Source organism: Pseudopodoces humilis, chromosome 10 (genome assembly GCF_049639895.1).
Source record: "Pseudopodoces humilis isolate 2021_Gansu_Grassland_sample_001 chromosome 10, ASM4963989v1, whole genome shotgun sequence".
NCBI classification, from domain to species: Eukaryota; Metazoa; Chordata; class Aves; order Passeriformes; family Paridae; genus Pseudopodoces; species Pseudopodoces humilis.
Genome location: NC_142209.1, coordinates 1442376 through 1466457, shown reverse-complemented (window position 1 = coordinate 1466457; position 24082 = coordinate 1442376). Strand labels below are relative to the sequence as shown.

General features: G+C 43.8%; 1 protein-coding gene across 11 annotated transcripts in view; it reads left to right on the top strand.

The window, feature by feature from the left end:
* Positions 1-24082, top strand: part of PRRC2C (proline rich coiled-coil 2C) — a 69626-nt gene that overhangs the window by 43067 nt on the left and 2477 nt on the right. For 3 of the 11 annotated variants that reach the window (XM_088060378.1, XM_088060372.1, XM_088060373.1), the window contains exons 23-34: positions 4460-4549; positions 6267-6368; positions 10394-10598; positions 11406-11609; positions 12297-12418; positions 12946-13082; positions 15015-15249; positions 15630-15752; positions 17203-17421; positions 18208-18282; positions 19418-19521; positions 20708-20834. In XM_088060378.1, the coding sequence (XP_087916504.1) occupies positions 4460-4549; positions 6267-6368; positions 10394-10598; positions 11406-11609; positions 12297-12418; positions 12946-13082; positions 15015-15249; positions 15630-15752; positions 17203-17421; positions 18208-18282; positions 19418-19521; positions 20708-20834 (1743 nt within the window). Of the gene's footprint in view, positions 1-4459; positions 4550-6266; positions 6369-10393; positions 10599-11405; positions 11610-12296; positions 12419-12945; positions 13083-15014; positions 15250-15629; positions 15753-17202; positions 17422-18207; positions 18283-19417; positions 19522-20707; positions 20835-21802; positions 24078-24082 lie in introns of those variants that run through there. The other 8 variants (XM_088060375.1, XM_014257542.2, XM_088060374.1 and 5 more) reach the window with 8 other exon arrangements.

Below are 24082 nucleotides of genomic sequence, written 5' to 3'. Positions count from 1 at the left end.
GCCACACCCCTGAGCACAGATCAACTTGGAAGTCTGTTCTGCTGCCTGGGAAAACTCAGTCCTAAGCACTGCTGTGGAGAGTGGCTTTGGAGCCTGGCATAGGCAGAGTCTGTAGACTCAGATCAGTGTGATGTATTCGAGATGACTTCCAGCAGAGAAGTGAAGTCTTGTGTATGATTGCTGGTTGTTTGTATGGATGACCACAAGCTGTGAATTAAGTGTTGTTCTGTGAACAAAAGAAATCTCTAAACTAGGAGTGTGCTAAAGCTTTGGATAAGGCGTGTTCTGTTTCCCTAAATGGTTGTGTATTTCCTTTTGGCTTGGATATTGTCTAGATATTCCTTGCAGAACTTCACAGTATTTAGGACTCATCACAGTCCCCTGTTTTCTTTATAACTGCTCAGCAGTGATCTGGTGTTGGGATTCATTGTTCTGCAGCTCAGTTCTTAGATGTGGCTGAAAAACATCTCCAGAGGCATCTCCTTCCTGCCTGCATCTTGAGCAAGTACTCTGGTTGTCACCTCTCAAATGTAAAGAAGCCATGCAGTTTGAGTAGCTGCTGCTTAATAGTCACACCTGCTTTGGTAAAGGAAAAATGCTCCTTGGAGGTTTGAAAAGCAGTTTCCTAAATGGACTCAGGTTGGTTGCCTGCTGTCTCAGCCATCCTGGTTTTAAGCAGAAATCTTGTGATGCCATTTAGGAATACTGATCCTCTTTAAGAGTTAATTAATAGTTGAAGAATATGAAGTGTGGATCACTCCCAGTTGATCTTTGTCACCCACGGCTAGGGAGAAAAACCCAAAACAAAGGACAGCTTTGGCAGCTTTTTTCCAAAACAGATACTGTCTCAATGAAGTGGTGCTACAGAGCAAGTGTAAGGGAGGATATTTGTGTCCAGCATGGAAGCTGCAGGCTTAAGGAAGTTCAGTTCAGGGATTTCTCATCCTTCCTGACATTTTCCATCTTGTAGGTAGATGTGAGTGGTTTATGTTCATACCAGAAATGGATGAAGTGTCCTTGTATGAGAATCAGAAGTGTAGAGCAGTAAACACCAGCTTGCTCAGGTGTTTGGTGAGGCTGTTTGTATCCAGGACTTCCCAAGGTCCCACAAATTACTATGATCAGAGCTCAAGACAGGAGAAAGAGGCTTCTTCTAAGCCACAAACAAAATAGGAAACACAACTTTGATTACTGCAGGCTAAGTGTAGTCAAGTAGCTCTGCTAAAATCAGCAGAATTTTCTCTCTGCAATTGTATTTTTGAAGTAAGAGTTTCTCAAAAGGAAGTCTGTGCCACTCTAGGTTCAGCTGAACATGGGTTGCCAAGGTTCTTTGAACTACCACAGTACTAAAGCACTGAGATTTCTGTCCTCTGGAAATGAAAATACCCATAATTTCTTTGAGTGGTTGATGGAAGAAGCCTTCAATAACAGGCCTAAATACTCCTGTCTTAACAGCACCAGCTTTGCTTTCAGATTCCTTTGGTAGGAATAATTCCTGAGGCAATAGTAAGTTGCTTTTTCTAGAAAAGAAGTGGAACTTAAACCAACATAGTTACATCTCTGGAAGTTAAACCAACAACCTGCAAATTTATTGGATAAGATAACCTTCACCTAGGTTTTGCAGGAATAAACCTGCAATAAATGTCCCTTCCTTTTTTAAGAGACTTTTAATAGGGGTTCAAATACTGCTCCAGCCTTGGAGTTCTTGTTCTGATGTAATTTGCAATTGCTTTTTCTTGTCTTGGTACTCTTTCCATTGCTAGTTCATGAGGGAAGAGGTGTTGACATCTTTAACCTGTTGTTTCAATGTCAAATGTTGACATTTTGGCAAACCTAAATGGCTTTTCTTCTGATAGTCTTAAACATCCCTCTCAGAGATTACTGCTCAGCTTCCAGCAAGGCATGCTTGTGATGTGTTTGGTGATTTAAAAGACTGTAAAAGCCAGCTGTCCTCCCTCAGAAGCTTTGTGAGAGTACCCCATCCATTCCAAAACAAACATCTTGATAAGAGCATGTGCATTTAATCATACAAAACTGCTTAGAAACTGTATAAATATAAATGATCTTCTACAGTGAGATGTTTAAGTTCAGTACATAAGTATGATGCTCAGAAGCCATTGCAGCTGTTTCTCTTGGATTTTGCAGCACTTTTGTAGTGAAGGCAATCTGATGTGTAAGTTTCTGAATTGGATAAAACATCTCAGCCCTTGCCTTTCCCAGCCTTCCATTTGAACCTGTCAAATTCCAGGAAGATTAATACACCAGTGAAGTATTTGGACAGGTAGTAACAGCTGTGTCTTACAGATCATGGCTAAAAGGACACACAGACTGCTTTTCAGAAGATTTTGAGTATCTTTCAAGCTCTAATTTGGGTGATTTATGGCAGGGACAAATGAAATAGTTAATTTATCCCATAGAGTACCCTGATCCTTTACAGCAAGGTCTGCCTTGTGCTTTGTTCATCAAGTCACTTGAGGTTTTGTGATCTCTTCTTTTTGAAGGAGGGAGTTATAAGAAGTCTGCCTTTTCTTTTTCTTCAGGTGCAAACAATTTGTAGAGAACTCCAAAAAAAGCATAAACATGAGCTTTTTGCTCTAGCTGTTACTAGTTTATAGTAAAGTAATCAGTAGGTTTCTTCAGTCAAACAGTTGTACAGGAGAATCATTTTAACTGAATTACAAAAGCTTGTGGTGATGAACCACATGTAACAGAATCCTGAACTTAATGTACCAGGAAATGAGGGATGGAGATGAATCTACAGTTTATGGGGTGGTGTTCATGTGGTTAAAGCATTGTCTGCATGGTCAGCACGTAAACCACCCTTCAGCATTGCCCACACTCTTCTGAGGGCACCAGAGCTGATACAGTGGTTTGGGTTTAATGCTAGAGAAAAATCTCTTTTTGTGCTGTGAGTTTGCAATGTAAGAAAGTTAACAGTAGTCTTGATCCATCTTCTTTCATAAGGAATTTCATTGCTGAAACCCTGAAAAAATTGCATCCAGACTTTGCAGGAAATTTAATAGAATCTTCTTTCTTAGGCAGTATTGCATCCTTTAAAAAGCATGGAGCCATTTAATTACTTCATTAGAAGGCCTTTGTGATTAAAGCAGCCTTGTGTGCTTGCCTTGTTTTACTCAGTTTGCCTTTTGGAATCCAGTGCAAATGTGCAACTTGCAGTTTGGTGCTTGGGATTGTGGGAAGCACCATTTATCTTGTATTTCACCAGTTTAACAAGTAAAGGAAGTGAATAAATGGGAAGAAAAGAGTTCTCTATTTTCTTCATAAATTATAAAAATAAATCACTGTGCATATTGTCCTCCCTCACCCCATTATGGTTTACCTTGTTCTGTTTTTTTACCAGAATGAGCTCATCCTTTTAAGGAGGATTCTTTGTCATTTGTCAGTTAGTATCTCAATGCTCTAATTGCTTTTTTAGAGGCATTGCCACGGACCTGAGGAGCAAATTAAGTGTTCACTTTTTTAATAGCTTATCGTCCTACTGGTTGGATGCAATTAAATAAGCATTATATGATTTGTGTCTTCAAAATCATGATGGGTTGGCAAGTCCAGACACTCAGTAACAGTTCTGCTGCTGATTTGTCCTTCAGTTCTTTTGTGGTGTTTGGTTCTATAAAGATGATGGAGGTTTTCCTGGGCTTCAGGGATGCAAAACTTGAGACACATAAAAACTTTGCTCAGATCATTTGTATCTACAGCTAGAGGAGTCACTGCCTACAGCCAGCCCTGAAAGGACCTTGTTTGCTGAGCACACCAAGGGCCATGTACCTGTGACAAATAAGCTTCAAGGAAAGCCTCTGAGTAGACTGGAAACCTCAGTCCTTTTCTTCCTTGAAGTCATTACCTATTGCAGACATCAGAAGGTGGTAGCCTGCACCATCCAGAGAATCTGAGTCTTGTGACTTTCCGAGACAAAACTTGGAAGAAAGAAAATAGTTTTGCAAATTGCAACCATCCCTTTGTGTTCTTTTTAATCTGGAGTGCCTTTCTTGTCACAGCAAGAAATTTCTGTATTTATTGAAAGCTACAGAAAGCTTTCAGCTAAGGTATTTTACTTTTTAAGCAGACTGAAAGTGCCTGCAGGTGGCTGAAGCATCTTGGGTGACAAATGATAATTGGTTGCACCACCACAGTCCAGTTTTACAGTGCCCAGGCAATACATTGCTCTGTATGTTCTTGCCTTACAGATTGTATTTTGATTTTCCTCCAGATGTACATTGTGAGGTCATGAGGCAATTGTAATCTTCTAAGAGTCCTCCTGACCTCAGTAGCAGTTCTGCAATAAGGATTGCTAGAGATGACTTGTAAGAAAAAACAGTGTGAAATTCTAATCTTCTGTTGCTTGGTGAACTCCGCCTGTAGAAAGGCCAACATCTGTCCAAGAAATTAAAACTGAATTTAGGTAAGGGAGATATTTTAATGGAATTGTTTTTCTTCACAGGAGTCTGTAACAGACTACACTACACCTTCTTCTCATCCTAACACAGTGGCTACTAGCAGTACAAAAATGGAGGAGACTTTGGTGACGAACGTAAGTCCATTGCAGTGATCGTCTTGACTTTGAAGACAAGAAAATATTTTCACACTTCTTTTAAAGCGCCAAATAGTGCCTTCAGTGAACAAGTCCACAGGGTTCCTTTCATGTGAACTAGCTGGGCTTTTTCCAGTAATCTTACTCTGAAGGACATTTGGTTTGATGAGCACCTGCTCTGGAATTCTTCAGGTATTTTCTTGTCTTTTGAACAATCACAGTGAGCTAAAGAGCACAGAAAATGGAGATGTTTATAGGGACAATTCTAAAAAAAGCAAAGATAGGCATAATGAGGGAGCGTGTTCTTGGCAGCAGTTGGGACTTGAGCCTGGTACCAGCAGCAAAGCTCTGTAGGCTGAGTTTGAAGAAAGGCTCTTGCAAACAAAGGAGTTTTGGAACCGTAGCCTGAAATCACAGCAACTGCATGCAAAGGGAGCAGCTGAATGGTTGTGAGAGCAGACAACAGGCTTCCAGGTGTTCAGTTGCTATGGAGATGAGATGTTTGCAGCCCTCAAAGGCAGTGCAGTGATCCTGACCCGTGAGCGTGGCATAGTGATTGAGAGCACCAGCTGGGTTGTGACTCGCAGCAAAACCAAGTTTGTCTTGAGCGTGCTGGGGCATCAGGGAGCTTGGATCTTGTGATTCTTGTTGTTTGAGTAACAGAATTAGCTCAGGGTTGAGTCACTTGTTGATGGGGGAAGGAAGAATCATACAGTAGGATCTCAATTTTTTTATGAAGATGTCTTGTGAATTCCATCAAAAAATGCTTTTCAGCTTACTGCAGCACCGTTTTGAAGCAGTACTGATTGAACTTCTTACTCTTCTGCTGGCTTTTCTGGTAGTGTTGTGGTTTTTTACTTTGGTGGTTAGAGTGGAAGACTGAATTCTTTTGTGTTAATGATGTCCAATCCTTGTGGATGTTGGAGTTGAATTTCTAACACAGCAATTAGGGGTTCCTGGCCACAAAGGATCTGTGCCATCCCCTGCTTCAGAGCTTCAGGATCTGTCTTTTGGATTAGCCTTATCTCATCCAGTGAAAGTCCATTAGCTATGCTATGAGTAGAGAAAGGAATAGTTAGGAGTGACAGACTGGACACTGCAGTATTTTTTATTCATTTCCTTTAAAACTTCTAGGAAATCCATTGGAGTTTTCATAGGCAAAGATAGCAATAGCTTTATGTCAGGTTTATTTCCCCAAGTACCACATCATTCATCTTTTGAAAGAGAAAATAACTGAATTCAATTATTGGATGGCAAATCTGTTACAGTTTGTTTCATGGTCCTGTGATTTTGCAGCTCTACAAAAGCTTCCTCTTTTCAGAAACTGCATCTCAGAACTCAAGGTCACAAAGCCCAGTGTACTGTATTGGTACAAAAAGGGACAAACCTGGCTTGGGAAGAATTTTTGCATATCAGTAAACTGAAATGGTACTTGAAATTAAATTCCCAAACAACAGACAATTGGTGTTTGTTTATGCAGAGGACATGGACACCTTAAAACCTTAATCTTCAGCCTCTTAGAGGGATGAGAAGCATCTTAGCACCTGCTGAGTGGCCTTTCCTTGCCTACCAAATTTTCACCTTATTTTATCAGTCTCCCTGCCAAATGCTCAAGCCTTGAAGAAATTGTAGCTCACTTGATAAAGCTTGAGCTTTGCTTTCTGGGGCTTTTCTAGTAGACGTAGTTAGAATGTGATGTGTGTTGCCTGCCTTTCAGGTGCCCCTGCCCCACACCCTTCCCCTCCCTAGGAGGGAGACTTTACAACAGAGCTCCAGCCTAACTCCAGTTTCTCCCGCTACCGTCGACCTCACCCTCAAGGTATGTACCACATCCCTCTAAGGGTCGTTTTCTTGCATGCAGGGGAAAAAAGTTATTGGAGAACTTGCTGGTGAACCTTTTTTTAGAGCCTTCCTTTGTTTCCTCTGCTGAACTGCTTTTGCATATAAATGGATGGCTGAAACACGAGACTCTATCGAAGGATGCATTTAAACCATAAATTTCTAACCCCGTTTTGCATTAACACTTGGCATCTCAACCAATCTTGGCTCCCACTGCCCTGAAAAACCAAGATCCTAGAGTTCTAGCATTGGACCACAGTGCTCATGGCAAACCATCAGAATCGACTGAGGTTTTTTGAGTGTTGAGCTTAAAATAAGTTGCCTGGTTTGGTGTAAAGGCTTGAAGGATTTGCTTGATAAAGCCAAGCTTGATTTCTTCTTAGTGCTAAGACTTCGGTGCAGTGCTAATGTGGTCTGGAGTTGGATGGCTGAAGTTTCAGATAGTGGCATGTAGATCGTGTGTAGGTATCTCTGAAAGGCAGTCAGATCAGCAAGTCAGAACGTGTTTTGTTGTGTTGCAAATGTTCTGTTTCCTGCTTTCCAGTGCAGAGCAAGTGCAGAGAATATTCTGAGTGCTCTTCTCCCATTTTGTTGGATTTTGGACTGTGTGCATTGTATAACTCACTAACACAGTTGGGCTCTAGCTTTGCTACTGTATTTTTAGAAGTTGTTGGGTTTTTTCTTCTTTTGGTGTCCTAGATCTGCTTTGTGATTGTGACTGGGCCAGTAGAAGTGTTGTTGCTGCTTCTGGTATTAAGGAATAGTGGTGTCTTAAACCTTAGTTTGTCTAAGTTTTTAAAAGAAGAAATGAAACTTGAGATTGGATGCAGAACTAATGCTTTGGAGGAAGTTGCTTGTCAATCCCAGTGAGACTTGTCTCACTGACATGGTTTGAGAGCTGCTTGCTTGTGTTCTCTACAGATGAGAAATACTCATTTTCTCTTGTTGAATCTCTGCTTTTCTTTTGTTAACACTTTATTCCCTAAAAATACGTAACACCTCTTTCAAGCAGTAGACCTGCAGAAATGGGGAGAGCACTGTGGAGGGACGAGCAGTTTAAAAGAACACCTGGTTTTCTGCTGCATTCTTGTGTAATGAGTTATCCTAATGTGACTTTCTGGCGTCTGAAAGTGTTGTTCTGAAATAGTCTCTGACAGTTTGGCAGCTGGAGATGGAATCCTGTGTCATACAGGTAGGGCTGTTACCTCAAAGTGTGGGACACTGCCCAGTTACAGAGCAAACTGTGGTGTCTGTCTCATTCATCCTGCATTTCTTTTCCTGCTCTTGTGGTGTTGGTGATTTCTCAGGGGATGATAGATTTTGGATGTGTGGTAACAAAATAGGGGCAAAGTTCCATGTTTTGAGGCTACCTTGAAGAACCCTCTGATGGAAATCTGGATGGAAAGCTATTTGGAAACAGCTTTGTCCCTGATTTCTTTATTCCAACCACTGGAGCTCTACCTCCTTTTCAGAAATGCAGAAGGCAGGAGGTTTGTTCTGAAGCACACACTGAGACTGTCACTGTCACAGCAGGCCTTCTGGTCCAGGCACAGCTCTGTTCTTTGTCATCCTCTTCAATAGAACCCTTGCATCTTTCAAAAGATCCTTTTGGAGCAGGAGAGAGGAAAGCATTTCCTTCGTTTTCTTAAAAGAACAAAATGCCCAGGTTCTGCCAGCATAAAGGATTAATCCTCTCACCTCCTCTTCCCTCCATCCCCTATCACAGAAACCTCTCTGTGGAGAGACTTGTGGGGAGCTTGGCCACAATTTCTCCCACTGCTTGGCATCATTCTTTGATGGAGGTAGAAGGTGCTCCTATGGGAAGCCTTGTTGAGATCTTGTTTCCTTGGAGTAACTTTGTTAAAGAGGCCTTTACTCAGTCATCCTCTTAAGGACTCTGCTCACGGGGCTGTTGTAGGTAAGGAGCTGAGCAGAAGAAAGTCCGAAGCAATCTCAAACTGAGCTGCTTGGCCCTCTTCATGTCCAAGGTTTCATCTAAAATTCCTCTGTAGGCATCTGGTCCAGAATCTGACACATTTGGACTTTCTTTCTCTAACCAATGAGACTTTGGTGTATTTATTTAAGGAAAGACACATTGGGGTTTGTCTCCAGTGGAGGTTTTGGGTAATATGGGCAGGACTGTTACTGCAGTGTGAAGGCCCCAGTGGGTCAGTGCTGAAAAGAAGCCTCAAGCAGCCATGATCTCCTTGTGCCCTCCTTTTCCCCCTAACTCAGCAGTGGAACTTCAGCACTGTCCTGTCTCACTTAATTCAGAGCTTCTTATTCCTCTCTATCTGGTCTGTAGATGGTGCTGCACAGGCATTCCTAGAGTATCAATCTCTCTTGCATCTTTTTTTCTAGCTCATCAAAGTTAGAGGTGGCTAAGAAGCTTTCCAAAAGCAAAGATGTTTTCCAAAAGAAAACTTCAGGGCTCTGTCACATCCCTAGATGTGACAAAACACAGTGTGTAGTTTTTGTTAGCAATAGTTTCTCCAGGACATCATGAAACCCAGTGAACATAGAACCTTCTACACCTTCTCTAGTCTGATAGTCACAGGTACTTACTTTCTCTCAATGCCACTGCAATACACATAAGCAAAATAAAATTTCCAGCACATTAGTGATGAATGAAGTTTGCCTTGTCTGTAAGAATCAGAACTGGTTTAGAGGAAAATGTCATGGAAAGGAAACAGAATGATTGCTGGGGAAGATGATCTCAAAAATGAAGATAGGTGACTTGCCCCCAGAGGACTTAAAGTGTAACTTAAGTTTCCCTCCTCACCTTTTATTCTCTTCAGGAATCCAGAACCTAATTTTCCACATGGGTGTGTATTGATCACCTGTGACCCGCTTCTTTTGATAATTGTTCTGCTTTTTTTATCACTTCTGATAAATAGACAAATCTAGACCAATAACCTAAGCCATGTTTGATCTGTGCAGAGTGCCTAACTCATGTAAAGCAGGGCAGGTTGACAAATGTGGCTTTGAGAGACTGCAGGTCCCACCTAGGGGGGCTCTCTTGAGCAGGCAGAGAGGGCAGATGTGTGGTGAGTATATATTTACCCCTTAATATCTGCCACTAAAGAGAGCTCCTAGGCTCCAGAAACCTACAGTGGGCAACTTCAGCTCTGCTAGCAAAACTTGTGTTTCCACTGGAGACAGCTGAAGGTTGTGCAGAAGTCCATGGTACATGTTTGAGCTTTTAAATTAGTGAGTGTAGTCTAAACATTAATGTTTCCTGTTCACTGAACCCTCAGAATTGTCTCAGTTTAGATTTCGCATTGCGTGTCTAATGTAGCAAGAATTAGATTTTATTGGCTGCAGTAAAACAATGGTTGTTTCCACTTCTGGTGGAAGGTAACTGTGTCTGTAATATTTAAAGTTTCATCTCCCTTGCTGTGCAAGACATAAGCTCATAATTATAGAAATAGAGGAGCATGGAGCATTTTCAGTTTTAACATAAAGCAGCGCACACGAACTGTGTCAGCTTGTGGTTGCTTCTTGAGCAGCAATTGCTTTGGAAATCTAAACTTGACTGCTGTCATGTTCACTGAAGTGTGCAGCAGGTATCTTTGGTGGTCACTCAAGGTGGATGATTGACCAAGAAATCAAGGGGCTGCTTCATTTGAATGGCCCAAGTAACTTGGAAGTAAAGGACTTGATGGAAATACTTAGCGGGGGGTTTTCCCTTTCTTTTGCTCACTGTGTCTTTGCTCTTCATGTCAAACAAAACCAAGCCAAATTAGTGTGAGTGAATTCTCTTTTGAGCATTGGATGGTATGATGATGAACTGTGCACATGTGCAGTTGGAACAGATGAGCAGCTCCAACTTCAGGCTGTTTGCTTTTTGCATGAACAGAGTTGCACGATTACAGCGACTTCCAAAAGAGGCTCGCATGAAGTCCAAATTGCCTTTTGACTAAAAAAAAAAACTATTAAAAGAGGAAGGAGGACTGCTTGAAACTTCCTAATAGATGAGGAAATTTTTTTTTTTCTTTTAAATAGATGGAGTCTGCACGCAAAGCATGGGAGAATTCCCCAAACATGGGGGAGAAGAGTTCACCGGTGACCTCAGCAGCGTCTCCCATTGCTGGTGGCAGCAGCAGCAGCAGCAACACTGGGCCAAGCAGTGGCACTTACAGCTCTTTCTCAAGTGCATCCATGCCTCCTATTCCTGTGGCCTCAGTTACCCCCACAACATCCCTCTCAGGTACCAGATGTCCAGGCTCTGTAGTGTTGTGTTGTTCCTTGCTTATGTTTTTCGAGGGATTGGATTCCCTTTGGAATTCTGTAACCGAAAGCTAACGAAAGGCTCGTGCTAGAAATGGAATGCCAGGTCTGAACAGCAGTTTCCCAAATAACCTGTTAACTGACTTCACCTGTTTCACTTCATTCAGCTGAAAATAGTACTAAAATGTCTCTCTGCCTAAGCTACTTGCATGGGCTTGAAAGAGGAGGTAAACTTCTCTTGTCTGCCTTACTGGTTTCATTTTGTTCAGCCAAATGGAGGCAAGCACACAGATTTTGTGGAAGAGGATAATTCTGATGTCCAGCTAAGTTTTACTTCCATTTGTGCTCTTGCTCTTTAAATTAAAGCTTCAAGAACTCATACCAAAACCTGTTTGCAAAAGGCAGAGCAAATGCCCAGCTGCCCTTTCTTGGCAGCAAACAAAAGATGCTGTATCTGGTTAAATCTGCATGCCTTGGAATATTAAAATGTATCTCCATGAGAGGCACAGCCACTGCGGGTTGCAGTGTTTTGTTGTACAGCTGACCAAGCTGCCTCCTTCAGTACTTCTGTGTGCTCCTGTGCCCAAGAAGGGAGATGTATCAGGGCTGCAGCACTTCCCACAGTGAACTCAGCAGAACTGGCTCCATGTTTTTCTTGTGCTGGTGGAAGCAGCTGCATTAGGTTTCAGTTTTCTTTGCCAGTTGTGGCTATGCTTACAGAGCTGTCCCAAAACTTTGACCTCTGAATGATGAGACTTTGATGCATCCTTTGCTTCTCTCCTCCTAGGAGCTGGAACATACACAACCTCTTCGCTAAGTACAAAGACTGCAAGCACCTCAGACCCTCCTAATATCTGCAAAGTGAAACCCCAGCAGCTGCAGACAAGCAGCCTGGCTTCTGCCAGCCACTTTTCCCAGCTGAGCTGCATGCCATCCCTCATTGCCCAGCAGCAGCAAAGTCCCCAGGTCTACGTGTCTCAGTCTGCAGCAGGTAATGGTGTTTGTGGCTCAGAAGCCACACATCTGCTTTTTTTTTTTAATTTTGAAGCTGGGGAGTTGAATTTGGTTCTGGTTTTTCTCTGCAGTAAAGACAGGATGATTAAGAGTGTTCTGTACTCAGAGACTCACTAATTGTCTTACTCTAAATCTGCAGTGCTTTATCAGGAAGTACAAAGGTAGTGCTGTGATGAAGAAAGTAAGATTGAGTCTCCTAATGTACCATTTTTCTGTTGCAGAATTGTAAATTGCTATTTAAGACCAGGAGTGTTTTAGTTTTAATTTCTTTCTTAAAATCCTGTAGTAGTTTAGAGTTGTGACATTTTTTCTTCAAGGAAAATCCTACATCTAGTTAACAATCTAGTTAAATTCCATGACAGTATAACAAGTTCTTAACCTTCCTTCACCCAAATGCCTTTTTTGGCCAGAATCTTGTTCATCCTCCAAAATTGTATGGGTTTAATGATACCTGTGCAAGACTGATAGATTCTGGGGGTGAATTGGAAAAGATACCAGAGCTTTTGAAGCAGCCAGTTCTCTAGTGCTGCTCCTTCTCCCAGGCTCTCTGGTAGCTGTTACAGTGGGAAGCACTTACAGTAGCTGCATCTTTAACTCTTGATGAAAACCTTTCTAGCAGGGAGGTGGTGGGAATCAGATACTAATTTGTATTGCTCTTCCTGAGGTACTACAGCTCAAATCCCAGCATTTTATATGGACACAAGTCACCTCTTCAATACCCAGCACGCACGTTTGGCACCACCTTCTCTGGCCCAACAGCAAGGCTTTCAGCCAGGGCTTTCTCAGGTATTTGGGGATTTCTAATTCTCTTTTCTTTCCCCCTCCCTATCCATATTGCCTTTAAAGTTCTGATAATGATCTGTTGGGGGCAGGGGAGAGTGAGACTAAAGACTGCAGAAAATGAGGTCATGCCAGCCCTTGCTGTCTGTTCTGGTGCATGCAGGCTGTGTTTGATTGTTGGCCACGAAAGTTGAGAGAATAAGTTTCCACTCACAAATTTATGGGAAAGTTCATGTTCCTGGGAGATGCTTCTATGGCCATGTGAGTGCAGGCTTACTTCAACTGATGTCCTACAAAGTTATATGCAATCTAAAGCTGCTTTTTTATATGCAGATCTGAATATTTCACTCAGTTTCTGCTGATTGGTTGTGAGGAAAAGTATAAAATGCAACTAGAAAGTAATTTTCATGAGGGCAGCAATACTAACTGCATGCAGCCTTGGGATTTGACATTCTTATTTATTTTTCATAATGCTACACAAATCCTGGCACACATTCAGCTGTAGCTTTTCTAACTTAATGTTTTTTATGCAGCCTGCTTCAGTTCAGCAGATCCCCATCCCCATCTATGCACCTCTGCAAGGACAGCATCAAGCTCAGCTGAGTTTAGGAGCAGCACCAGCTGTTTCACAAGCCCAAGAGTTGTTTAATTCCTCCTTACAACCTTACAGGTAGGTAGCATATGCAAATTTCTTTGTAGTTTTAGTGTCAGAATTACTGAATTTGGTTTTCTGCAAACTTGCTTTGTGCTCCATAGCTGCCTCATCTTCCTGTCTTGCCCAAAACCCCTTCTGTCTGAGAACTCTGTATGCAGATTGTCTGCCTTGTACAGATGTGGTTGTGAATTTGGGGGTTAAAAAACGATGCATGATAGTTACATCTTCAGGAACCAGGGCTAAAGAGCTGAAAGCATCAGTCTGTCATACTAAGAGGACAGAAAGTGTCTGTCCTTTTAGTTCAGCAATTTGTTCTTCCTAATCAAACCAACACTGGAGTCTTGAAACATTGTGAAGTTGCAGTTTGAACTCGTAGGTGGTAGAAAACCTCATTGCAGATGTGTGAGGGGCTGCATGGTATGTTCTAGAATGTTTTCTGTTGGCTGCAAAAGGTAACAGCAAGTAAGACCAGTATCTGCAGTGGCACTGGCAGCCAGACAGACCTTCCACTCACAGCCTTTCAAAGCTTCCTTGCATTTCCAATCAAAACTGCTTCACAGCAGCATAATTCTGACAAATGTTGTTAGTTCCACTTTGAGAAAGCTGCTTTGGAGTTTAATTAGAGGGTTTTGCATGGGCTGTAGTTAAACCTGTTTGTTGCAGTGTAAAAGGCTGAGGCCACAGAACATTTAATTAACTGCATTTGTATCCTGACTTTGTAGCTTGGCTGACTTTGTGGGACCAAATATTGCTTGTCCTGCTACAGCTGACAAAAGCTGTTGCAAACAGTTGGCTAATTGCAGAAACACAATCAGGCTGGCATGTGGTCCAGATTAAATAAATCTGATCACACACAAACGTGGCATTAGAGTTGTAGCAGTGTGAGTGCTTCTCCCGCATAGAAATTGTGCAGAGGAGGATAAGCTTGGAGATGTACAGGTTGCTAGTTTAAAGCATTTCAAGCAAAAGTTAAAAGTGAGCTTAAAAAAAAAGCTTGTGAAAAGAATTTTGGCTTCATTGAAGCCTGTCCTCTGCATGCAATCTGGAAGAGTTTTTCCAGTGCTCAGAGGATGGCTGTACCAGTGTTTTGCAGTGAAGAAAGGTGTGCAGAGCAAAGCTCACCCAGGTGTGGGCACAAGCAAACCCCACCACACCAGCAGAGGAACAGGAGCAGTGCTGTGCTCAGACACAGCCAGCAGCAGGTGAAGGAAAAGGTGTTTTCACATCAAAAACACTCTCCTCTGAGCTCAAAAGCTTCGATGTGAGCATTTCTCTAAAAACTCTTGATTCTTCAGGCTGAAGGTGGCTACTCACCAAGTTCCTACTGGCAATGTTCAGATAAATTCTTCTGATGGACTAAACCTGTCTGTGGTGCTTTGCTGGCTTAGGTCTTCTTTAAACAAACTGCACCTGTTCCATGGTGCTGACAAAGGAATTGAATATCTGGTTACAGTTAAAGGCTGTGAGGTCTTTTGAAACCAAAACATTCGTTTGGAAGCTACCATGGTCAGCATCCAGTGATTTAAGCTGGGTTAGAAGTTGGACTGTGGAGTCAAGAGAACACAGCAGTTCAGTTAATGACTAAGTGAGGCTACTCACACTTGCTTTCCCATCCTGCCTTGTAGCACAGGAGCCGAGAACTGGCAGCTTTTCTGTGTTACAGTTAAGTTATCCAAAAAATTATTGCATGAACATCTAAAGCTAATTGTGATTGAAGATTTTAGTAAGAAGCCTCATCATTTGTTCCTGTGGCCTTTAGTAGCAGCTGTTATTTTGTTTTGTGCAGTGTAAATTGAAAAAAAATCTGCCTTTCTCAGGTGAAAATGTGTTCAATAGAGCTAGGCATCCTAATTCTGTGTAAAGAATAAAAGCTGTGCTCTTCATTTTTGGTGGCTCATTGTTGAGCTCTGTCAGAATTTTTATGAAGGACATTTGAATCTCTTGCAGATCCCAGCAAGCTTTTATGCAGAGTGGTTTGTCTCAGCCATCACCAGTGGTTCTGTCTGGCACAGCCTTACACAACTTCCCAGCAGTGCAACACCAGGAGCTGGCTAAGGCACAGTCCAGCCTGGCATTCCAGCAGACTTCCAACACCCAGCCTATCCCGATCCTGTACGAGCATCAGCTGGGGCAGGCTTCAGGGCTGGGAGGCTCTCAGCTGATTGACACACACATCCTGCAGGTAGGAAATGCACACCTTCTGCACTGGGCTGACACAGGAAATCAAGTCTGGCCCAGCTTGGGTGGCAGGAAGCTTCAGACACTTGGAGGAGAGTGTTCTTTTAATTTAATTAATGTACATTAGCTTAATCTCTGAATTGAGGCTTGTTCCCCAAATTACAGGGCTCCTTGTGCTTCTGTCATTAATTAGAGCTTCAGGTTTAATTTCTCTTGATTGTGATAAAGGGCTGTTCCAGCACCTGCATAATGAGAGTTTATCACAAAGTGAAACCTTCCCACTTGTCAGCTTCCTGTGCTGGGGTTTCTCCTGCCCTGGTTGATGCACCACAGAACTGCTCTCCTAAATGCTCCTAACGGGATGGTGTCTCCTGCTTTTCCTAGGCCAGAGCTACGCTCACTCAGGCTTCAAATCTCTACTCTGGGCAAGTTCAGCAGCCTGGCCAGAGCAATTTCTACAACACTGCACAGTCTCCCAGTGCTCTCCAGCAGGTAAACTATGGCATGGTAAATTTCCTACGTTGTATTCTTCCTAAAAGCATGTCGTGGTTGGTGGTGTCTGTGGGGTGGGAATAGGGAGAAGGGCTGAGACAACTTTTAATTCTTCCAGAATAAAAATGGAATGTTAATAGTGAAGGAGGGCTACAGCAGCAGCACTGCACAAATTGAATGGCTCAGAAGTTGGATGGCCTGCAGTTCATGCTGATCATTTATCCCTGGCATCCTTCTCTTGAATAGTTCATCTTTCAGTATGGATAATTATTTAATTGGCACAGTGCTGTTGCTAATTGATTGAGGCACATGATGCCTTTATGGAAGCAGCTATCAGGAGTGGCGGAGAGAGACAGGGGCAAACTCCAGCTGCTTAGTGCAGCCTAATTGTTAATACCAGTTCCCACTGAGCTGGAACTCAGGAGTGCTCAAGGAAAATAAGTGAGAAGTCAGCCGATAACTCCACTGATTTGAAGGTTTTTTCATTCTTTTATGAAAGAACTGCTAAATTGCTCTGTGCAAGCATTCTGACATATTTACAGGATACTGTCTACTGGTTTCCATCTTCTGGTTTGTTTTTTTTTTGTTGAAATGGCTTCTAAGAAAAAGCTTGTGATGGATTGAGTTACTGTAATAGCCTACCTCATATGCAGGAAAAGTTGCCAAGACAGAGATCTAGAAAAGTTGTGAGATTGGAAATCTAGCACAGTTTTAAGGACCTTTTAGAGGAGCTGGTACTTTCAGTGTGTTCAGTTCTGGCTGTTTCTCTGATTTTAATCTGTTACCCTTCAGAGCAGAATCCTAGTAAACCTTTCACATTTGGGATTCCCGGGTCATTCCCCTTGTCACACTCAGAATGTAATTTTGCAGGTAGTGGATTGTCAGACCATGCAGTAACTCCTGCCAGTCAGGGCACTGCTGTTGTATTTCCATGTTTATCACTGCCACTCTGTGCTGTTTTCAGCCCACAGCACTCGTGGTATAAACACAAGCAAGGGACAGGCTGTGTATTTTTGGCATTGTTTTTAAGCTCAAACTGCTGGCTGTTGGAGCTCCTGGAAAATAAAATCTATTTTTTATCTGTGTCCTTTGATGGCTTTAATTATTTGAAATAAACAAATAAGCCAGTCCTGTCCTGTACCTCACCCACAAACTGATTATTTTGTTCTGCTTTTGTTTTCTGAGTTGAATTAAATTTCCCTGTCACACAGTGTGAAATCATGTTGAATGATGTTGTAGGTAGGAGATCTCGTGCTTTTCTGAGAAGCAAAGACCCAAATGCCATTAGAACTGATTATAAAGGCGAACTGAGCAATAAATTTATTTATTTGCTTGCAGCTCTCTGGTTAAATAAATGAACTCATTAAGCCATTTGCCTGGGATAAAGCTGAAATAGAGCTAGTAACAAAAGTGACATCATGGCCTTTGTGTCTCTGTTACTGGTGATTTTGTGCTCTCTCTGCAGGTAACAGTACCTTTGCCAGGATCACAGATTTCCCTGCCCAACTTTGGATCCACAGCACAGCCACTGATTGCCCTGCCCCAATCCCTACAGCCACCACTACAGCACACCCCACCACAAGCTCAGGCTCAAAACCTGAGCAGACCTGCCCAAGTGACCCAGCCTTTCAGAGGATTGATCCCAGCAGGAACTCAGCACAGCATGATTGCTGCAACTGGAAAGGTAACAACACTGCCCCAGCTACAGGACAGAAATTAATGTGAAGCACTTTGCTGGTTTTATATAACCAGCACAGCAACTCAGGTTGACTTCTTGCAGCTTAAAAATCTGCCTCAGCTTTAGAAGATGAAAAAGCCAGTCAGGGTTAATGCCTTAGTGACTGGGTCTGTGCATTTAGCTGAGGTTCTGTAGCTAACTTGGTGCTGGTCCATTTGCAGTGCAGGAATGCCTGGTTTGATAGTGACAGCATGGACTAGTAGGGGATTTTGTGTAGAAACCATGTGGAAAACAGTACTGAGGTGTTGGTAGAGCAGCAGGGGAGCAACACGACTCTGTCAGGGCTGGTGGCAGATTCTGGGCCTGCTTGAGTTTGTTGCTTTGCTTCTGGACTCAAACCAGAGCAAGTTGTTTGGGTTCAAGGGTTTCCAGTGCAAAAAGGAGAGTTATGGGGCTTCAGTGGATTCTGTATCAGCCTTGACCTTAAGCCAGAATTAAATACTGCTGTTATTGCTGGGGGTCTGCCTTTCTGAAAAGCACAGCATGGTGCATATTAAGAATATAGCATTGTAAGCAAGACAGGATCTTTCTGTATGGAAAAAAGACAAGGCTGGTCTTGCAGCTCAGGAAAGCTGAGTGACAGGTCCAGTAATGAAACAACACTAAAATACTGCAAGAAACTTAAATATCATGGGGGGAATTCTCTCCTCTCCTTTATGTGAAGCTGCTAAGGTAATTGCTAATGAGGGGATGTGTGGAGCTGGCTTCCAATCACAAGGTCTCTTGTCTTAGATGGAATCCCAGCTTTACAGGCACCGGGGATTTTCGGATAGTGTGCAGCACTCGGGAGTTGCAGTCCGCTTCCAGGTGAGCAGTGGGTGACACCCTGCACATGGACACAGCTCACTGGCACAGCAGCAAGGTCCTCCCACCTCAGGGACTGATCTACCCCTGCACCTGCAATCCCTGCAGCTTCTGGCCTAGATTTTAGGGTGTTTTTGAATATAAAATAACCCCACAGTCCCGGTGATTTACAGCCGTAAGAAAAAATCTCGGGGGTTAATTCCACGTCTTGGACAGTAAATGGCAACCAGAATTTCAGACCAGCTAGATGAAGTTTACATCTCCTCACCCCCAGAGTGTGCACAGTGATTTTTTCAGCTTTCCAGTGTCATGGGATCTGGCTAAATTTTTCCAGCTTTGCAGTTGTTAGGAGCCCATTCTGCAAGCAGCAGCGAGTTTCTTGCTGCAGTTGTCACTGGAAAATGATTGCTCATTTCAGCAAAAAATGAGGGAAGAGCTACAGTGGGATGCTGGCCTTAGATGACTTTCCTGCCCTGCTCTAAGATTCCTCTCATGTTCCTGCTAAAGAAAGTCAACTTAAAACGGCCTCTCGCTTTTAAGTGATTTATTATTGCTGTTACGCTTCATGGCCATGTGTGGAAATACACTTTCCAGAGATCAGTTTATTCTGTTGAGTGTATCTGCAAAATAGCATTCAAGAGTCATTGCTCCAGTTAGTGTGGAGATGATTTTGCATGAATGACAGCTCCATTTTTGCTGTGCTTTGGGTTTGTTTATTTTTACAGACCTGGAGTATTTGGTGGTATTCTTCTTCTCAGCGTTTTTCAGGATTATTTCTAAATATTTTCATGTGGTACTTGAGATGGGAGTCTTGGATAAGGAGATCTCAACTCCAAAACATATCTTTTTTTTTTTTTTAGGGCCAAATAGATGAAATGACTCTCAAACCCCCTGTCATTATGCAGGAGGAGCAAGTTAGAAAGCCAATATACCATTGCTTCAAGTGCCAGATAGGGCAGGAAAATTGTACACAGAGGTGCTTGTGGTGCTGGGCCTGTCCTAATTATAAGAGGCTGTTCTGCACTCAGGCTTTCATCTCCACTTAAGTGACCTCTTTTCATTGAGGTAAGCTAACAGCTGCTTAGCAAATGTAATTTTTTTCATTAGAATTAACATGTCCAATTTCTGTGTTTTTCAGATATCAGAAATGGACCTGAAGGCCTTTGGAGGTGGCATTGATGTTAAACCTGGAACCCCACCAGTTACTGGCAGGAGTACTACCCCAACCTCCAGTCCCTTCCGGTAAATCTCCCTTAAGCTCAAAATTCCTTAAAACCAGAGCTAGAAAATGTACCAAGTCATGCATGAGCAGCCTTTTCTGGGAGGTATGAGGTGAGGGGCCACTGATACACGAGACAGTGCTTAATCTGAGCTCATGAGCAACATTCCAATAGGTCATCACATCTGCTGAAGGTAAACAGAAGGAAATAGCTGTGAAATAAAAGGTGAAAAGCACTTTTTTGGGTAAATGAAACTAAATGAGAAGTGGCAGGAAGATGAGGTTTGGGATGAAACTGCAACAGAGTTTATCTGAATTGTGGTGTTGGAAGTGAAAAGCACTGAAAGGCTTAGACATCAGTTGTGGCAACAGTTTTGTTAGAAGAGTAAGTGTTGCTGCAAGGTCTGTAAGCTGTTCACAAGTGAAATTAGTAAACAAAACAGACTCCTTTAAGCTTACAAAACACTGGTGTGTGGAGCTGAGCTGCTGTCCCTGCCACTGGTGCCCCTCTGCACAGGAGCTCTCTGCAAGGCAAGCTCTGTTTCCTAAAGAAGGCTGTTCACTCTTCTTTTTCTGTTCACTCTTTTCTCTCTGAGGGCTGTTTGCTGCCCTTCTCCCAGATAATCAGTCAAGCTTCATGTAATTCATGGTGATTCAACACCTTGGGATTTTCAGTGGAGGGTCTCGTTCTTAGCCAGATAAAACAGGGAGAGCATTTTCTGTGAATTCTTGAAATCTGTCCAAGCGTATTTTGAAACATTTGACAAGAGGTCAGAGTAGAAGCAGCTGCATGTTCACTGCCTGTTGTGATAAGCTCTGAACTTGCCATGACAGACCAAAGAGTGGCTGCAGAGGAGCAGGACTGAACATGAGATAGCAGGGATGAAAACTACATCTAACATCACAAACATCACAAATCTAATATCAGTGTTTGTGTCATGAGTACTTGAGGGGAAGAGCTCTTCCATACAGACATGCTCTGGAATCTCTTCATAGCCTAAATATTTCTGATTCTGCTTTCTCTTTGAATTCTGAAGTTCTGAGGTTTTTTTGTAAAGAAGCTTCTCTACAAAAAAAGTTTCACATCGGCTTTTCCAGGAGATTCAGTCTTCCTCCCTCTAGTGCTGAATTTCTAGTTAAGTTGTAACTCAGGGCAGAAACATCCTGTGAATGAAAGCAGTTGATTTTAACTGAAGTTCTTTCCTTTAGGGCCAGTTCTACAAGTCCTAACAATCAGTCCAATAAAATGAACAGCATTGTCTACCAGAAGCAGTTCCAGTCAGCAGCTGCAGCTGTAAGAATGACACAGCCCTTTCCTGCACAATTTGCACCACAGGTAGGTGATGGGTGGCTTCCTACAAACAGATTTGTTCCTCTGTATGACCTGGTGGCTCTGACTCGACTGTGTCTCCTCAGGTTTTATCACGGGGAGATACAAAATGGAATCCTTAAAATGAAATGGCGTAAGAAACCCGATTTCAAGATCAAAGCAAAAAAAAAATTACCTCTCTGATCTTGCTTACAAGCAGTGCTGATTTTGTGGTGTTTAATTCTGAGGTCTGTGCACACTGAGGAATTCAATACAAGCTGTGAATGATGTAGAACAGACGGTGTTGTGGCTTCCCCAGGCAGCTGGAAAGTCCTGCAGAATCAGGTCCTTTGCTTGGGGAAGGGGAGAAGCTTCGTGTCTCAGAAGGGTCCCGGTGCACATTTGGCACAAGACAAAGCAGATTTGCAGCTCTGAGGTATTGAAGGAGCAGTTCAGGTTGGAAAGGATCTCTGAGGTCACCCAGTCCATACAAGGCACAGCTGGTGGCAGAGGGGTTGATTTGCTTTGGCATTCCAGGGAGCACAGCTTACAAGGGTGGTGCATCTGCTGCAGGTGACTGGAGCCAGGCTGCTAGGGAAGTGTAGCCTCTCTAAAAGTGTATTTCAGACAGAAAGGATATTTCTGTCTTCCTTTTAGCATTTGGAGCATTTGACTGCAGGGCTTGAGATTTGATTTCTGGATTGGCACTGGCAGAAACTGCCTCACCTTGCTGGGGCTGCCTTTCACCATGACTGCTCCAGTGCTGTGTGAGGATGTTCTCCCTGGTCACAAGCTGGGTTGAAGTTGTTGGTGCTGCTTTCAGGCACAGCAGCTCTGCAGGGCTGTTTTGCTCTTGCAGTTCAAGCCTGTTTTCTTGACATTCCTTTCATAGCAGAGTAGCAACTTTTTCCCCTTTAAGATAATGCCAACGTGCAATCGAGTTGGCAATTTTCTAATTGAGAAATGTCTCTTTTTGTTGTTTTTCCCCCACTTAGATCCTCTCTCAGCCTAACCTGCTCCCTCCATTGGTAAGAGCCCCATTTACTAACACCTTCCCAGCGCCTGTTCAGAGGCTGCCGGTAGTTCTGCATAGTCAGATGCCGTCTCAGATGAGCACAGGCCTTATGAGCCACCCTCAGTTACCACGTGTGGCCAGAGGTCCTTGTGGATCAGTACCTGGAGCCAGAGGCACTCAGGCCCAGGCTGCGCTGAAGGCTGAACGAGACGTGAAGGTCAGTATGTGAACAGCAGTGCTGTTACCAGCAGTTCAGTCTGACAGCTCCCAGGGCAGGGATGTGTCTGCAAGTCACGGCTTCAGAAAGTGCCTCTGGACCCCAAGCCAGCAGCCAGGCTCTTAACAGCTGAACACAGAGCTTCTCTGAGCCCTGGTGCTTTTTAATAAGAATTTTAGACTAAAATACTTACAGGGAGCTTCCTGTCTCAAGTGGTCTTGTGGTCAGCAGCTGTGGAGCTGCCACTGCTGTCCAAGGCAGTGTGAGGTGTCAGGAGCCTGGTTATCTTTGAGTGAGCGGTGAAGCTGCACACCTGGCTGTTAGCTGTCCTGTCCCCCCAACTCCTCCTGTTCCAGCCAGCCTCACTCCCTGGGGCCTCTGGAGAGTCCTTTCCCCGTGGTTTGAAGTGCCTGTGGTGAATTCTCTGTGCTAGAATGGTGCACTCCCCAGGGGAGGGGGCTGCATTTCAGTAGCAGGTGATGACAGTCACCCTAACTTGTTACAGCACTTTGGGACCCTTCAGTTCAAGGTAAACTTTTCTTCCAAGGCTAGACTGCAGTGTAGGGACACTGCTGGACACTGAGCCTGTTTGCTGCAGAAGAGAAGCTGCTTGAGTAGATGGTGCTGAGGGGCTCCTTCACGTGCTGCCATTCCTGGGACGTGTGCACTGAGGTGTCAGAGCAGGAGGGTGTTGTTGTGGCTCTGCATGACTGGGGGAGGACTGATTTCAGTTCCACGTGGTTGGTCCATTTCCTACACCAGTTTATGCAGCCTGTAGATGCTTTACCAGGTGGTGCTTAACACACTGTCCTGAGTGTGCTCTGTGGATTGAATGCAGCCAGTCAGAGCAAATGCTAACACAGTTCTGGTGATTTAATCTCCTGCAAACACCGCTCAGAGCAGTGAGAGTTACTCTGTCATGCTTGGTTACTGGTGATCAAGTCATCCAGCATTAACCCCAGGGGATGGCTGAAATTTGGACAAAAGGTTTCAGGTGTCCATCTGGCTCCAGTAAACCCAGGCTGTTGCTGCAGTCCTGCACACCAGAGTTCACAGGTTTGTTTTCTGTTCTGTTGCTGCTTGAGTTACTTGGAGCAAATCCACGGTGTGAGAGCCAAGGCCTCTTGTTCCAGACTTCTGCTGTTTTGTCTCCCCGTTGTTGTGCATGTGTGTCCCAGCCCCGTTTTTTGTAAAAAAACCAGAAAATACTCAGGTATGTGGAGGCTTAATGCCTGTGTTGTAGTTTGGGTTCCTTGTGTTAAGATACTGTCTTTTTCATTTAAGATAAAAAGGTGCTTGACTGCACTGGACTTTATTGTTCAGCTTCTGAATGCTGGAACTCTGCATGGAGTGTGTGCAGTCTGGGCAGGAAAGCCGAGTGCTTGCTCTGCAGTGTCTGATCTGCACAGTATCAAAACTGGAACTGGAATGTGTCATAGCAGGAGTTCCACAGGTGCAGGTCAGGCTTGCTGGTCGGATTGAGAGGAGGGAAGGCAGGCAGTGTGTGCTGCCTGGGATGAGAGCCCGCTGGGATGAGGCTTCCCACATGGCTCAGCTGTGACCTGGATCATTCACATCCCCACTGCAGGCTCGGGCTGTGCCCGCAGCCACGGGAGGACGTGGGGTGCTCACACTGCTGCTGAGAGAGGCCCTGGGGGCCCAGGCAGGGGCCTCTGCTCACCTCTGACCTGTGCTCAGGGGAAGCTGCAGCCTGAGCTGCTGCCAGCAGTGGTTGTACTTGCACAGCTCTGCTCTGCAAGGGCAGAGGAGTACAAAGAGGTGAGGAGATACTTCAGACTGGTGTCCCTGATCCTCTTTTTTGGGAAAGGATTAGGAAGAGCAAGGGAGGACTAGGCATGATGTTGAACTACTGCTGAGGAGCCAAGCACCCAGATGTGGTGACATCAGGGAAGCAGCAGGATGGACACGGCCTTTCTAGGAAGGTCTGGCCACTGCGGTCAGTCCTTCCCCTTTCATACGGGAAATACTTGTGAAGTCACTCCAATTCCAATGCCCTCTCTTCAGTAAACTTATTTTCTCCCT